At 56.0% G+C, this 17,141-nt stretch overlaps 2 protein-coding genes across 2 annotated transcripts in view; both read left to right on the forward strand.

Moving 5' to 3' along the window:
* Window positions 1-3,281: 3,281 nt before the first annotated feature.
* On the forward strand, window positions 3,282-4,217 carry LOC135291595 (olfactory receptor 14A16-like). Its single transcript, XM_064405876.1, has one exon. The coding sequence runs from the start codon at window positions 3,282-3,284 to the stop codon at window positions 4,212-4,214; it is 933 nt and encodes a 310-aa protein (XP_064261946.1). The 3' UTR covers window positions 4,215-4,217.
* A 10,286-nt stretch (window positions 4,218-14,503) lies between these two features.
* The window catches only part of LOC135291579 (zinc finger protein OZF-like), an 84,874-nt gene continuing 82,236 nt past the window's right edge, over window positions 14,504-17,141 (forward strand). Inside the window, exon 1 of the mRNA XM_064405861.1 lies at window positions 14,504-14,847. Coding sequence (XP_064261931.1) covers window positions 14,504-14,847 — 344 coding nt within the window. The remainder of the gene's footprint in view (window positions 14,848-17,141) is intronic.

Genomic DNA, 17,141 nt, shown 5'->3' on the forward strand with positions numbered 1-17,141 from the left:
GGCATGGTTGTATGGCATCATAGAGCAGGCTGTGAGGTCAAAGTGTGTGCTGTGACATCACAGAGTAGGCTGTGACATCATGGCATGGCTGTATGACATCGTAGAGGAGACTGAGGTCAAAGTGTGTGCTGTGACATTAGAGAGTGGCAGCATGACATCACAGAGAGGGTTTTGTGACATCACTGAGGGGGTTGTGACATCACAGAGCTGTCTGTGACATCATGGACTAGGGTATGAGGCGATAGAGCAGATCCGGACGTAACAGCTGTTGGCTCTGTGACATCAGCGAGTGGGTTGTGACATCACTAGGTGGCTGTGTAACATCCTAGAGAAGACTGTGACATCACAGAACAGACTGTGACATCACAAAGCAACTTTCTGACATCACAGAGTCTTCTGGGACATCACAATGCAGCTGCATGACATTCCAGGGTGACATCCCAGAATTGGCTCTGTGACAAAACAAGGGTGCTGTATGACATCCCAGAGTGGGCAGTGACATCACAGATGTCTGTGTGACATCCAAGGGGCTGTGTGACATCACAGGGTGGCTGCTTGTCCCTGCTCAGCAGCCTGGCAGGGGCCGCCCCATGGTCCTGCCCTTGGCATTGCACATCCCCACATGCCAGAGCCCATCCTGGGAAGAGTCCTGAAGAAGGAGGGAGGAACAGGATCTGCCTGGCCAGGGGCTGGGGCTCAGGCCTTGGCCCTTTGCATTCCTGAAACACATCCAGGTTTATTCAGCACCAGAGACACCTTTCCCTTGTTTGTCCCCACCTGTCATCACTGCCTCCAGTGTTCTGCTGTGCCTGGAACCTGGGGACACTTTCACATGAGTTGTGTCCCTCAGTGGGACCCATTAAAACTTCAAGAAACTTTGGAGTTTCAATTTAACTTTGAGTTCTGGAGAAGTCTTTGGAAGGCTCTCTCAGGGACTGAGTCTGATGTAAACAACACCCAAGTCCCAAGAGGGTCATTAAAGTCTTTGTTCTGTGTCTGTGCTGCTAAGCTTTAAAAAAACAGCTCTTCCCAGGACCAGCTCCTCTCCCAGCCCAGCAGGGCTGAGGGCTCTGCCTGCAGGCACTGAGGGGACAGGAGCCAGGCAGAGACAGGCTGAGGAAGTCATTGAGCTGAAACTTCACTTGGGGAAAGATCTTCACAGCCCTCCACATGGTGAGTCAGTGGATGCAGGGCAATGTCCCCTGTGCTCCTGGAGGGATCTCCTGAAGCCAGCATACCCCACAGCCTGGGGGATGTGCCAGGAGGACTCTCCCAATTTCTCTGTGGCAGGGGAGCAGGAGGAGGAGGATGTGCTGCAGAGCAGGGCTGCCCTGGGCACCCTGAGAGGGACAGGGCAGGACGGCTCCTGCTGCCAGGAATGGCTGCAGGGGGTGAAGCTGGGGCTGCAGCCAGGGTTGCCAGGGCTGTCCTGCAGAGCAGGTCCTGCAGCCCTCAGGGCTCTTGGCCAGCCCAGGGGATGTGCCACCTGCCAGGGGCAGCTCTCAGCCTGCCTGGCAGCTCCCCATGGACAGTGCAGGGGAGCTGTGGGGGCAAGGAGTGACTCCTGCCAGGGAAGGTCCTGCTGCTGTGGAGAGGGTGCTGTGTGGGCCAGGGCTGCTCAGAGCTCCAGCTCACGCCCAGCTCATTCCTGAGGGGACTTTTCATGAGCTCATTCAGAGCAGGGGTTTCCTGCTTGGGTCTCTGCTTTCCTGAATCTGTGCTCCCACTTTTCCCTGGCTCAGCTTGGTGGCAATGGAAACTCAGCTGTGCAGGGCAGAACAGGGGCTGAGGCTCTTAAACCATTACCCTGAGTTTTTCTGGGAACCTCAGCAAGTGCCCCTCACCCCTCCCCACCCTCCAGGCCCATCCAGCATCACGTTTCCACAATGCCAAGTCTGGGGAACCTGTTCTTTAATCCCTGCAGCCCTGAGCAGCTGCAGGGCAGAGCTGGCCCAGGGGCTGGGCTGGGCTCTGGCAGCTCTGGCAGGGAAGGAGCCCGGGGCCACAGGAGCAGCTCGGACTGGCACAGCTCCAGCAGCAGAGCCGTGGGCAGGGAGGGAGGTAGGCAGTGCTGAGGGAAGCCCTGCTGCAGGGCAGATGTGGCACTGCCAGCCCTGCCCTGCAGGGCAGACACTGCCCTGAGCAGCACAGGTCTTGTGTCCCCTCCCAGCCAGCACAGCCCTCAGCCCGGGGGCTCGGGGCCCTCAGTCCCTCCTGGGCTGGCAGAGCAGCAGCAGAGATGAAGGGCATCTCTCCTGCCATGTGCCCATTCCTGCTGACAGGGCCTGAGGGCCACTGCCCTGCCCTGGTGCTGCCTGGCAGGGGCTGGGCAGGGCTGGGCAGGGAAAGGCTTTTCCTCAGGCCTGGCTCTCTCTGTCCTTGCCTTGCCCAGGTTCTCCTGACATTGCTGAGGGGCTCTCTGTGATGGCAGTTCCAGCTGCAGGGTCAGGCCCAGCCCTTGGGTTCCTCCTGTGCAGGCTGAGCACAGCAATGGGGTGTCCCAGCTCCCCGTGCCCGGGGAGCTCTGGGCAGGGCAGGCTGGCAATGAGCCAACTCTCCTCAAGCAATGCCATGGACATGACCCTTGGTGTGTCCTCGAGATGCCATCCAAGCTGTGAGCTACCTCCAGGGGACACTGGGGACAGGAGTGTCCTTGGCCAGAGTGGGGCTGAGACTCTGAGAAAGGCTGAGCCAGTTTGCTCTGCTGTGGGTCCCTCTGCTCTCAGCTGTGTCAGGCTGATTTCCAGGGGAACACAGGGACTGTCCTGGATCTCAGAAATGGCAGCTGGGGACAGATGGGGTGACAGAGCAGCTCCCCTCACCCTTCACTGAGTCACAGCCACTGCTCTTGCATTGCTCATTTCTCTCTGATCTCCCTGGGCACAGCAGGAAACCCTCTCAAACTGCCTTTGGCTGTCACCATTCCTTAGCCCTTGGACAGGAGATGCAGCAGAGCTCCTCTGCCTCAGGAGCAGTTTGGGCTGATGAAGTCCATGTCCAGGACTGGCCCCTGTCCCCATTCCCATGACCTCACTGCTGCAGAGCAGAGCTGACTCCTCAGTGTCCATGGGCAGAGCCCCATCTCATCATAGAAACAGGGCCAGATCCCAGCAGAGCTCCAGGCACAGGGATGAAGGAAGGGCTCTGAGAAAAGGAAAATTGGATGGCACAGAGCAGCAGGGGGAGGGCTGGGAGAAAGGGCTTGGACATCACACATCGAAGTCTGCCCTGACTTACTACTGTCTCCTCCTTGGACAGGACTTTATGGGCAGAGTGAACAAATGTCCAACAGCAGCTCCATCAGCCATTTCCTCCTGCTGGCATTGGCAGACACGCGGCAGCTGCAGCTCCTGCACTTCTGCCTCTTGCTGGGCATCTCCCTGGCTGCCCTCCTGGGCAACGGCCTCATCATCAGCGCCGTAGCCTGCGGCCACCACCTGCACACACCCATGTTCTTCTTCCTGCTCAACCTGGCCCTCAGCGACCTGGGCTCCATCTGCACCACTGTCCCCAAAGCCATGCACAATTCCCTCTGGAACAACACCACCATCTCCTACACAGCATGTGCTGCACAGCTCTTTTTCTTTCTGTTCTTTATGTCAGCAGAGTATTTCCTCCTGACCATCATGTGCTACGACCGCTACGTGTCCATCTGCAAACCCCTGCACTACGGGACCCTCCTGGGCAGCAGAGCTTGTGCCCACATGGCAGCAGTTGCCTGGGCCAGTGCCTTTCTCAATGCTCTGCTGCACACAGCCAATACATTTTCCCTGCCCCTGTGCCGTGGTAATGCCCTGGGCCAGTTCTTCTGTGACATCCCACAAATCCTCAAGCTCTCTTGTTCCAAATCCTACCTCAGGGAACTGGGGTTTCTTGTGTTTTCCATCTGTTTAGGACTGTGTTGTTTTGTGTTCATTGTTTTCTCCTATGTGCAGATCTTCAGGGCTGTGTTGAGGATCCCCTCTGAGCAGGGACGGCACAAAGCCTTTTCCACCTGCCTCCCTCACCTGGCTGTGGTCTCTCTGTTCTTGAGCACTGTTATCTTTGCTCACCTGAAGCCATCCTCCATCTCCTCCCCATCCCTGGATCTGGTGGTGTCAGTTCTGTACTCGGTGGTGCCTCCAGCCCTGAACCCTCTCATCTACAGCCTGAGGAACCAGGAGCTGAAGGCTGCAGTGGAGAGATGGATGAATGGCTGGTGTCAGCAACATTAAACTGCTGTCGAATATTTGAAAATCTCTTGTAATAAAAGTAATCTTTGTACTTCTTGTTGGTTTCATTTTTGAGTTTCTTTTCCTTGGTTTTAATTTTTCATATTGACCATAAAGAAAATCCTTTCTTTCTGCCATTTCTCATTTTGTTTCTCTCCACCTTCCCTGTGGCCACAGACTGTGTCAACGAGGGGCTTCACACTTGGTGGCTTTAAAGGAACTAAAGCATCTCCCAGCAGAGTTTTTTGCAGAAATGCCCTTTTGCTGCCTTCTCTGGAGCTGCAGCAGCAATGTCTGTGTGCAGAGCTGGGGGCAGATCAGTGCTGGCACAGCAGCTGTGCCCAGCAGCAGCAGCAGCACTTGGTGTTGGCAGTGCTGCTGCCGTGGCCCTGCCCCGCTGCCCTGGTGGCCCTGGTGTTGCTGCAGGGCCTGAGTGCTCTCGGGGCCGGGCACAGTCCTGGGGGTGGCAGTGCTGGGGCTGCAGCAGGGACAGGCCATGGGCACTGCTGGGGCAGCGCTGACGCCTCAGGCCAGGCCCTGGGGGCTCCAGGCTCCTTGCCCAGGCTCTCTCAAGAACAGGGCCAGGCCAATGCTCAGCACAGAAAAGCCCCAGGGTGAGCAGCCCCAGGCTGGCTGTGGGCAGGCTGGGGGCAAACAGCATGGCTGGGGCTCTGCAAGGGCTCTGGGGGAGACAGGAAGGAGCAGCAGAGCAGGGGCTGATCCATCCCCAGTGCGCTGCACAGCCCAGGGCAGCGTCCCAGAGCGTCCTCATGGAGCTGCCAACAACATCCCCCTCTGCAGCCCTGGCCTCTCCCCCAGCTCACACAGGTGCCGCATCCTTGCAGGCACAGACACAGCAGCACTGGCTCAGGAGCCCCTGTTTGCATTGCACAGAGCAGGCAGGAGCACCCCCATGCTGCTGCTGTGGGGACATGAACCTGAGGGAGCACAAATGCCATCAGCCCCTGGGGCCAGCAAGGGCTGGGGGACACCAGGGAAACCACTCAGCTTTGTCCTGGCCTCTGCAGTCAGCCAGAAAGTTTGTTCCCATTAGCTGGGAGTTTCCTGTGCCACTGCAGACACTGTTACTCAGAGCCAGGGCTGCCTGGCAGCCACCCCCAAACTGCCCTGAGCATTTCCTTGGCTTCACCTCTGCTTTCTTTACTCTTCCTGTTACAAATTTCTTCATCTTGCCTACTCCTGTTCCCTCCCCTGCAAACAGCCCATCCCTGTTTGCCCTTTCCTCTCTGGCCCCACTCCCCATTGCAGTTCCTGACTTGGCACCATGGGAACGTCCCTTGGGCAGCAGGATCATCCTCCAAGTGCTGCAGGAATTGTCTGCGGGCTCCTGCAGTGCCTGGTGCTGCTCCCTTGCCAGAGGCACCCCAGGCCAGGGGGGCACATCTGGGCTGCTGTGTCTGCCTGTAGGGCTCCCTGTTCTGGGTAATGAGGAGGAGCTGCAGAGGCTCTGCAGGACTGACAGGATGGGCTTTGGGGCTGGCAGGAGAAGCTGAGGCACCTGGGCTGCTGGAGCTTCTGAAGAGGAGGCCCAGGGCTCATCCTGCACCTGCTGCAAGGGTGGTTTCAGAGAATCCCAGAATCATCAAGACTGGAAAAGACCTTGGAGATCATCAAGTCCAACCTGTGCCCTGACACCACCTTGTCTCCCCCGGGCCTCCTCTTCTCCTGGATAAAATATCTCAGCAGATCCCTCTGGCACTCCTCAGAGGACATGTGTTCAAGACCCCTCACCAGCCTTGTTGCCCTTCTCTGGACATGCTCCAGCCCCTCCATGTCCTTCATAAATTGGGGGCCCAGAACTGGACACAGCACTTGAGGTGCTGCCTCACCAGTGCTGAGCACAGGGGAAGAATCAGTGCCCTGCTCCTGCTGGCCACACCATTCCTGATCCAGGCCAGGAGCCATTTGCCTTCTTGGCCACCTGGGCACACTGCTGGCTCATGTCCAGCCTGCTGTCCCTCAGTCCCTGCAGGTCCCTTTCTGCCTGGCTGCTGTCCAGCCACTCTGTCCCCAGCCTGTAGTGCTGCAGGGGTTGTTGTGGCCAAAGTGCAGGACCCGGCACTTGGACTTGTTAAACCTCACCTTGTTGGATTTGGGCCCTGGATCCAGCCTGTCCAGGGCCCTGTGCAGAGCCCTCCTACCCTCCAGGTGATCAGCACTCCGAGCCAGCTTTGTGTCACCATGGTTCCATAAGGCCCCAGAGTGTCTCACTGGTCTCCATGATTAAATGAGTGTCACAATATCCCTTTGGTTCCAGGGAACCCCTTGGTTTCACAGAGTCCCTTGGCTCCTTGGGCCCCACAGTGTCACAATGGTGCCATGGTCCCCCAAGGCCCTGCAGTGTCACAATGAATCCTTGGTTCCATGAGATCTGGCAGTGCAGCAGTGCTCTCCTTGTTTCGCACAGTCTTTTATACCTCTTACTCTCAGACAATAGAAGGACACCTGGTAGATGAAGGGGAGTGGGAGTAGATATCTACTTGAGTAGGTAATAATAAAAATTCCTCCTGACCCCCACTCCCAAGCCAGGTGCCACTTCAGCACAGGTATGAGCCCCTGGATCTGGAGAGTCAGCCACATGATTTAGAAGAAAATTTTCTGCCCAGTGAGCCTCCCAATTATGATTCATGTCTGAGAAGGATTGCCACCTGTAACATCAAAAGGAAGGATAATCATGGTGGGTGACTCCCTCCTGAGGGGAACAGAGGGCCCCATATGTCAACCAGACCCACCCCACAGAGAAGTCTGCTGCCTCCCTGGGGCCCGGGTACAGGATATCACTGAGAGACTGCCTGGGCTGATTCAGCTCTCTGATTATTAGCCACTGCTGATACTCCAGGCTGGCAGTGATGAGATTGAAATGAGGAGTGTCAGGGCAATTAAAAGCGACTTTAGGGCACTGGGACAAGGGGTTGATAGGACAGGGGCACAGGTAGTCTTTTCCTCAGTCCCTTTGGTGGCTGAGAAAATGGTGAAAGAAATAGGAAAGCTCACATTATCAATAAGTGGCTCAAGGGTTGGCGTCATTGGCATAATTTTGGATTTTTGATCATGGGGCAACTTTTACTGCACCTGGCATGCTGGAACCTGATGGGCTCCATCTCTCTGTTAAGGGCAGAAGAATTTTAGCTCGTAAACTGGTAGAACTTGTGGAGAGAGCTTTAAACTAAGTCTGAAGGGGGAAGGGGATGCTGTTGGGCTCTCTGGAAGCAGGCCCAAGGGTGGTAAGCCTGAGTTTGGGGTGAAATCAGCAGCCCAGCTGAGGTGCATGGATGCCAGTGCACGCAGCATGGGTAACAAACAGGAAGAGCTGGAGGCCATGGTCCAGCAGCAGAGCTGTGGTGTAATTGCCATCACAGAAACGTGGTGGGATGATTCACATGGCTGGAGCGCTGCACTGGATGGCTACAAGCTCTTCAGGAGAGACGGGAAAGGGAGAAGAGGTGGAGGGGTGGCCCTTTATATTAGGGAGGGCTTTGGACACCATAGGTATTGAAACGAATGATGATGGAGTTGAATGCTATGGGTGAGAATTGGGGGAAGGCCAACAAGGCTGACATCCTACTGGGAGTCTGTTATCATCCAACCAACCAGGAAAAAGTGGTGGAAAAATTATTCTATAAGCAGCTAGAGAATGTTTCTGGATCATCAGCCCTTGTTCTTGTAAGCAATTTCAACTTGCTGGACATTGATTTAGAACTAAATAGAGCTGACAAAAGGCAGTCCAGGAAATTTTTAGAGTGTGTGGAGGACAACTTTTTGTTTCAGCTGATGGGTAAGCCCACCAGGGGAGGTTCTATGTTAAATCTTGTTGTTTGCAAATAGAGATGGGCGAGGCCACTTGGGGCAGAGTGATCACGAGATCATGAAATTCATGATATTTGGTGAAGTCAGGAGGAACATTAATAAGACATTTGTACTAGACTTTCAGAGGGCAGACTTTGGCCTACTTAGGAGGCTTAGTCAAAGAGTTCCTTGGGAAGCAGCCCTTAAATGCAAGGGGGTTCAGGAAAAGTGGATGTGTTTCAAAACAGAGATCTTGAGGGCACAGGAACAGACTGTCCCTGTGGGCTGAAAGATGAGGCGACGAGGCAATCGCCCAGCCGGGATGGGGAGGGAGGTTTTGGAGGACCTTAAGAATAAAAAGAGGATGAATCATCTTTGGAAGGAGGGTCAGGTCTCTCAGGAAATATTTAAGAGGGGTTCTAGAGCATATAGGAAAAAAATCAGGGAGGCCAAAGCTCATTTTGAATTTAAAATAGCGACTTCTGTAAAGGATAATAAAAAATGTTTTTACAAGTATATTAATGGTAAAAGGAAGGGTAAGACCAACCTCTGTTCTATACTGGATGAGGGAGAGAACTTAGCAACTGCAGATGAGGAGAGGGCAGAAGTGCTTAACACAGTCTTTGCCTCAGTCTTTGGTGGAAGACGGCTTGTCCCCAGGACAACTGTCCTCTTGGGTTGGTAGATGGTGCCAGGGAACAGAATGGTCCCCCCATTATCCAAGAGAAGGCAGTCAGAGAACTGCTGAGCTGCTTGGATGTTCATAATCCATGGAACCAGATGGGATCCACCCCAGGGTGATGAGGGAGCTGGCAGATGAGCTTGCCAAGCCGCTCTCCATCATTTACCAGCAGTCCTGGCTCACTGCTGAGGTTCCAGATGACTGGAAGCTGCCCAGTGTGATCCCCATTCACAACAAGGGTGGGAAGGAGGATCCTGGTAATTATAGGCCAGTCAACCTGACCTCAGTACCCGGTGAGGAAATGGAACAGTTTATACTGAGTGTCATCACCCAGCACTTACAGGATGGCCAGGGTATCAGACCCAGCCAGCAGGGGTTCAGGAGGGGTAGGTGGTGTTTGACCAACCTGGTCTCCTTTTATGACCAGGTGACCCTCCTGGTGGATGCAGGAAAGGTTGTGAATGTGTCTATTTGGACTCCAACAAGGCCTTTGGCACTGTCTCCCACAGCACACTCCTGGAAAAGCTGCAGCCCAGGGCTGGGACAGGAGCACTCTGGGCTGGGTTCAGAACTGGCTGCATGGCCGGCCCAGAGAGTGCTGGTGAGCGCTGCTGCATCCAGCTGGCAGCCAGGCACCAGGGCTGTCCCTCAGGGCTCTGTGCTGGGGCCAGCTCTGTTCAATATCTTCACTGAAGACATGGATGAGGGGATTGTGTCTTTCATTAGTAAATCTGCAGATGACACTGAGCTGGGAGTGTGTGTCCATCTGCTGGAAGATAGGAGGGCTCTGCAGGCAGATTTGGAATGGTTGGATGAATGGGCAGAGTCCAATCAGATGAAGTTTAATAACTCCACATCTCAAGTCCTGCATTTTGGTCACAATAACCCCCTGCAATGCCAGAGGCTGGGGATGGTGTGGCTGAACAGTGGCCAGGCAGAAAGGGACCTGGGGGTCCTGCTCGACAGCCGGCTGGACATGAGCCAGCGGTGTGCCCTGGTGGCCACGAAGGCCAATGGCTCCTGGCCTGGTTCAGGAATGGTGTGGCCAGCAGGAGCAGGGAGGTCATTCTTCCCCTGCACTTGGTGCTGGTGTACTTGGCATTCTTCCTGTGTACTGGCACTGTAACTTGAGTGCTGTGTCCAGTTCTGGGGCCCCAAATTTAGGCAGGACATTGAGGACCTGGAGCATGTCCAGAGAAGGGCAACAAGGTTGGTGAGGGTCTTGGAACACAAATCCTGTGAGGAATGACTGAGGGAGCTGGGGTTGTTTAGACTGGATAAAAGGAGACTCAGAGTTGACCTTATCTCTCTCTACAGCTTCCTGAAATGTGGTTGTAGTCAGGTGGGAGTCGATCTCTTACTCCAGGAAACTACTGACAGAACCAGAGCACATAGTCTTAAGCTGCACCAAGAGAAACACAGGTTGGATATTAGGAAAAAGTTTTTTTGCAGAAAGGGTGATAAAGAATTGGATTGGTTCGCCCTGGGAGGTGGTAGAACCACCATCTTTGGATGAGTTTATAAAAGGCAGGATGTGGCACTTGGTGCCATGGTTTAGTTGAGGTGCTGTTAGGGCTGCGTTGGACTAGATGATCTTGAAGGTCTCTTCCAACCCAGTAATTCTGTTATTCTCTCATTCTGTGACTCAGTGATGCCAATGGGTCTCTGCCAGCTCAGCCCCTTCTGCAATTCTCACCCTTTGGCTCAGCTTTTGTGTCCCCTCCAGGCGCTGGCAGAGCTGTTGGGGACAAGGCAGGAGCAGAGCAGCCCCAATGTTCCCCTGTCTATGACACCCCAGCAGTGACAGCCCCAGCGTTCCCCTGTGTGTGACACCCCAGCGGTGACAGCCCCAGCGTTCCCCTGCGTGTGACACCCCAGCGGTGACAGCCCCAGCGTTCCCCTGCGTGTGACACCCCAGCGGTGACAGCCCCAGCGTTCCCCTGCGTGTGACACCCCAGCGGTGACAGCCCCAGCGTTCCCCTGTGTGTGACACCCCAGCGGTGACAGCCCCAGCGTTCCCATGTGTGTGACACCCCAGCAGTGACAGCCCCAGCGTTCCCCTGTGTGTGACACCCCAGCAGTGACAGCCCCAGCGTTCCCTCCCTGCAGACGCTCCAAGGAAAGTGTCCAGAGCCGCGTCCAGTCCATGGAACTGAGCGGCCACTGCCCAGCCCAGCCTGGGCTGATGTGGATTCCTCTGCACACAGCTCGGGGAAGGTCCCCCTGGCCACCTGCACAGTGCCACAGACAAGTGTCAGACACAGTTACAGAAAGCCAACAAAAAACCAAATAAAACTATACAAAAACGAAAACCCAAACAACAAAACCATCAAAATAAACAAACAAACAAAAAATCCCAAACCAATAAAAAAAAACAAAAACAAAACCCAAAAGCCAACAAAAACAAACAAACCAAAACAAACAATAAAACCAAAGGGAAAAAAACCAACAACAAAAAAAAAAAAAACAAAAAAAAAAACAAAAAAAAAAAAAAAAAAAACAAAAAAAAAAAAAAAAAAAAAACACCAAAAAAAACAAGAATAAGAGAACTTCCCCCCAGGACAGCTGTTCCATCCTTCAGCAGTCACACCTGCCCACACACAAGACCTGGGGTGGCAAAAAAATGAGGCTTCCTTTGTACACATTTGCAGGAAAAGCAGGTTTAGGACAGGCTTTCAGCAGAACTGCTCTCAGCTGAGCCAAAAAGGCCCCTTTGGCAACTGCAGGGCCATTGGAAATGCAGAGCCTCAGCCCACAGGGCAGAAAAGGGCTCTGAGCTCCCCTCCCTTGACACCAAACCTGTTCCCAGGCTGCTTCACACACAGGATTCTTCTGGAGCACCGCGCAAAGCTGAGAGTGGGCTCTGGCTTCTCCATGCTGCGTGTCCTAAAGCTGCCTGGGAGAAGAAATTTCATGTCAGCTCGGCTGGCACAATCCCTCCTGGCGCAGGGCACAGCGCCGGGAAGGGCTTTGGGTGCCGAGGCTTTGCTGCAGCCAAGGAAAGCTCCTGGCTCAGGGTCACCTTTGCTGCTCAGCCAGAGCCCTGAGTGCCCCAGCAGCAGCAGCAGCAGCAGAGAATGGCAGCATTGCCACGGGCTGGCACAGGAGGGGGAGGTTTCCCCCTGGAGAGAGGCTCCTATTCCAGTTTTTGCATTCAGGCAGCTGCAGATGCCTCAGCTTTGGCTGCACAGCAGCTGGAAATGCAAGTCCGGGAGCTCTGTGCATGGCCAGCCCCAGCAGGTGACAGCAAGGACAGGGCCCTGGCACAGTGACATTTGCAGGGAGCGCCTTCAGCAAGCGCTGGGGGCTGGGACTGTGTGCAGAAAACACCCTGGGGGTCTCTGCTGCCAGGCAAAAGGAACAAAGTTTCAGTTGTGGCCTGGCCAGGGAGCACCAGAATGGATTGTTTTCCATTGCCTGGTGTTCTAGGAGCCCCAGAGGAGAGCCCCAGGGGCCAAGGAATGGAGAGTGGGGACTGTGCAGGAGCCGGAGCAGCGAGAGAGGCCGGGCTGAAGGTGCGGGGCGGGCACGGGCTGGGAGGGGGCCCAGCCCGGGGGTCCCGCAGAGCCTCCCTGCTCCAGAGCCCAGCTGCGACAGCGGGGCAGCTGCCGGGATCGCTGTGCCAGGGACGGGCCGCAGCTGGGGCTTCCGAGGGGCTGGGCTGGAGCAGCTTTTGGTCCCGATGCACCGGGGGCATTGCCGCGGGGTTGGGGTCCCTGGGAAGGCGCAGCAGGACAGGGTGGCAGGGGCTGGTTTGTGGATTTGGTGCTGGGATGTTTTGTTGGCGGCCCCGGGCGGGCTGTGGGAGCCGGGAGCGGCCGGGCGGGCCCGGAGCCGCCCCTGCCGCCCCGGGAGCCCCAGGCAGAGCTCTGTGCTCGGGGGGCCGGGCCGGGCAAAGGCTGAGGGAGAGCGGGGGAAGCGCTGGCACAGAGGCCCCGGGCTCGCCGTGCTCCCCTGGCCACGCAGCCGGGCTCGGGGCCGCCTCGCTCAGAGCCAGCCCCGGCTGCGGGGGTCCCCGGGGCTCCCTGGGCAGGGGGCGGTGGGGGCTGCCCGAGCTCTGTGCCCGGCGCTGGGCGCGGCTGCCGAGGCAGCGGAGGATGCAGGGTCCCCCCGTGCTGGGGCTGGCTCTGCCCGGCCCAGGGGCTGCACTGTCAGCCCAGAGCCACCTGGGGATCGCCCGGGACCGGCAGGGCTGGCAGGGAAACCGGCACTGGGGGGAGCAGAAACGGGCAATGCGAGAGCTGGGGGTGCTCCAGAAGCCTGGACATGTTGGCAGCATGGACAGGGGCGAGCCATGGATACCCCAGGACCCTGAAACAGGGACCCCGGGCAGTGCTGACCCCTGGGACGCCTGTGATGCCAAAGTGGTGAGCCCAGAGAAGGGGAACCTGTGGGATTGCCAGGAGCCCCAGCAGCCCAGAGAGGGGGAACACCAATACAAACCTGACCCCCAGCAACCTAGAAACGGGGGGCCTCCAGGAGCCCAAAGTGGAGAGACCAGAGAGGAGAAACCAAGGTTGGGTGTTTTTGCTGAATCTTGGTCATTTGTGTATTTTGGGGGACTGAATCTCGGTGTTTTGGGAGTTTACATGGGCACCAGATTCCCGGTGACTTCCAGAGTGTGCAGGCCGAGGGGCCCAACACTGTAACTGTAATACCTCAGGGCAAAGGTGACCAGGGTCAGAGAGAGACACCCCTCTGAGGACAATGCTCTCACCATCAGCATTTGCAGGCTCATGTGAATTCAGCAGGCTTCATTGGTATCACCCAGTCCAGCTGCCCTTTTTCCTTATATGTACTCCCCCTAGAATGTTCTCCCCTTTTCTTGTCCCCCAGTGGTCCCGGTTTACTGCAATGCTCCACCCCTGTTACCTCATTGGTTCCCCAGTTGGCTGCCCCTCCTCTGCGCCACCTGTGCTCAGTTCCCATTGGCCCTTGGCCCTCAGACCCGCCCCTTTCCTCCCTTATCAAACCCTCTGTCCTCAGCCCCATTTTGTCTCTGTCCCTGGACCCTCTGCATTGCAATAAACTGTGTTTGGAGCTGTGCACACAGACCTGCCTCTGGCCTTGTCCATCAGCAGGTTAAGCAAGCGTGCTCCGGGCTCTGGGAGTGCAGGTTGCTCACAGGGGCTCGTTGTGGATGTGCCACAACACTGGAGATGGACTTGGGCAGGAGGAACCCCCTAATCCAATGTAGTCATACATTGTATTTTTCCCCAAACCAGGATTTCTCATTCCCAAACCTTGGCCAGATGGAGGAGGAGGCTGTGAGGAAGAGGAAGATGCCCCAGGACACCCAGGCAGGTGAGGAGGAAGTCAGTGCCCCTTTCCCCCACTCTCCTGCTCCATCTCCCAGCCCAGCAATGCCCCCAGCTGCAGGACAATCCCACTGCTGTCCTGCTGGGGATGCACTGGGGGATCTTCTTCCCTTTCCCTGTGGCATAGGGGCAAAACCCATCCTCTCCTTGTCCTTCCTGCCCCAGAGAAAGAGGTGAGGATGGAGACCAGGGAGGACAAATCCCCACAACAGAAACTCGAGGAAGAGGCAGATTTGAGTGGCTGCACAGAGCAGGAATCCAAGGGGGAGGAAAAGTCCCAGAGATCTCGCAGGAGGAGGAGCTGCAAACCCAGCCCAGGTTGCTCTGAGGTGAAAGGCTGCACCCTGAGGCAGGATGGTGGACAGAGCTTCAGCCAGAGCTCAGAGCTGGTGGCCCATGAGCAGCTTCATGATGGGGAGAAGCCCTACAAGTGCTTGGAGTGTGGGAAGAGCTTCAGGCAGAGCAGCACCCTGATCAGCCACCGGATGATCCACACCGGGGAATGGGCCTACGAGTGTGGGGAGTGTGGGAAGGGCTTGAGGTGCAGCTCAGACCTCGTCATCCACCAACGCATCCATAGTGGGGAGAGGCCCTATGAGTGTCCCCAGTGTCAGAAGAGGTTTCGGAGCAGCTCCAATCTCTTCATGCATGGGCGGATTCACACGGATGAGAGGCCCTTCCGCTGCCCTGACTGCGGGAAGGGCTTCAAGTACAACTCCCACCTCATCAGGCACCGGCGCATCCACAGTGGGGAGAGGCCCTACGAGTGTCCCCAGTGTGGGAAGAGCTTCACCCAGAGCTCTCACTTGACCAGACACCGAGAGAGCCACTGGTAAGGGAAGCCCTATAAATGCCCCAACTGCAGAAAGAGCTTTGTCTACTGCCCTAACTTGGTCCCCCCGCTAGAGAACCCACATTGGGAAGAGCCCTGGTTATCCATGGTCCCTGTGATCCATGCTGGGAAGACACCTGTACCTTTACCTGCTTTGACCACTGATACGATGCGGGATTGAAGAACATGAGTGTGGCCATGGCCATGACGTTACATTCACTACAACCTTAGGTTATTGCCAGGGGCAGGCAAGGGATTCTCTCTCTCCCTGAGGAGAAGGGTGCCTTTCCAGGCCAGAGGAAATACGTGGCCAGGAAGAGGAGGTTGTTGATGTTGTAGTTTTCCCTGTAAATACTTTTACTTAGCTTTCTGTTATCAATATTGTTTCTGTCCCCGTTTGTTGTTTATCTCATTGCTGTTCCCATTAAATTGTTCTTATTCCAGCCTAGGATCTTTGCCTTTTGTGCTTTCCATGGGTGATGGCAGGGCAGCAAGTGGCAGCACAGTTTTAGCAAGAGGAGGAAATGGGGGAATCCCATTCCTGAACCCTGGCCCATGGAAATCGAGCATCCCAGCTGGTCCCAGCCCTGGTGGCCATGGCAACAGCCTTGGGAGCAGGTCCCTGGCTGGGGCTGTGGGAACCTCTTCCCTCTGGTGCCCAGGGACAGCACTGGAGGGAACGGCTGCAGCTGAGTCGGGGCAGGCTGAGGTTGGATCTCAGGAGAAGGTTTTTCCCCAGAGGCTGCTGGGGCACTGCCCAGGCTCCCCAGGGAAGGCTCCCAGCTCCAGGGCTCTCTGAGCTCCAGCAGCGTTTGGACAGCGCTGCCAGGCCCAGGCTGGCATTGTTGGGGTGTCCTGTGCAGGGCCAGCAGCTGGACTCCAGGATCCTGATGGGTCCCTCCCAGCTCAGCCAATTCTGTGGATCTGGGATCCCATGACCCATAGTAACAGGGTCCTGGTGATGGTTGCCTGCTAAGGATCAGATTTGTCACAGGCCCTCAGAGGGGTTCCGTGGGGACTTTCCGAGAGTCTCCAGGCTGTTCAAGAGCTGGAATGTCACAGGCAGAGACAGGGGCTCCATGGACACCTCCCAGGTGTTTCTGGGGATGGTAAAGAGCCCTGTGCTCAGAGCCAGTCACAGCCATTCCATGGTGACATTCTAGGGGACCTTGGGCTTCAAAGGCACCCATCTGTCACAGGCACTCATGGGGGCTCCATGGTGACATCCCAGGAGTCCCCAGGCTGCCAAAGAGCCGGGATGTCCCAGACACTTACAGGGGTTCCTGTCATGGGCACAGTGGGAGCTTCAGGCAAAAGCTTTATTTCTTTATTGGAGAAACTCCTGCTGAGTCATGACATGGAGAAATGACAACAGCCACCATGGATCCTCAAACCCCTGCAGGCGTCCTAGACTTCTAAAATTCCTTCTAAGAGAGGAGACTGGAAGCAGCTGGATCCAATCCCAGCCCCAGACTTTTTCAAAGGTGTAAAAGATTGGACAGGTGAAATTGAACATTAATGCAATTTGTCCCACAGGATTTATCAATGGAATACCAGATAAATTTCTATTAATACAGCTCGGATTGCTTCTGATCATGACTAGAAGAAAGAACTTAACTACAGTTATTTACTCCACAGTACAGGACCTATAACAATTATTAGAATATTCTGCTCTAGGAAGCAATTTTGAAGTCAACAGGGCCTGGCTGGAGTTGTTGGAGCCCATTGCAGGCAGAGCCTCCTGCTCCAGCAGGAACTGCCTTTCCTGTGCCAGGAGCAGGGCAGGTCCCGCTGCAGGAAAAGCCCCAGGCCAGCCCCAGCACAGGGAAGGGCTCGGGCACAAGGGCAGAGTGCCATGCTGGGAGCTGTGCCAGGCAGAGCCTGAGGCACCAAAGGCACCTTGGCAGCAGCAGCTGCTTGCAGGCCATGGCCAGAAGCCTCCCTTGGCAGCCCGGCCTGGTGGCCAGCACTGCAGAGCTGCTGCCTCAGGGCTAATTTCTGGCCGGGCTCTGAAAAGCCACTTCTGCTCCAGGAGCCTGCCTGGGAAGCCATTGGCCCCAGCACCTTGGGGACAAGATATGAATGACAAAACTCTTCATGCCAGCAGAGACAAGGCAGGGGCAGAGGAAAGGGGAGAGCCAGGCCCAGGGCACAGGGCTGCCATGGTGATGGCTGTGAGGTCACTGCCCCTGCAGCAGCCTGGCTGCCCTCAGCAGACATTCTGGCCAGAAGCGTTGTGAGGGCACCCAGCACATCAGAGAACCCACACAAGAGGAATTCTGTCCTTGGGG

Source organism: Passer domesticus (genome assembly GCF_036417665.1).
Source record: "Passer domesticus isolate bPasDom1 chromosome 8 unlocalized genomic scaffold, bPasDom1.hap1 SUPER_8_unloc_1, whole genome shotgun sequence".
NCBI lineage: Eukaryota > Metazoa > Chordata > Aves > Passeriformes > Passeridae > Passer > Passer domesticus.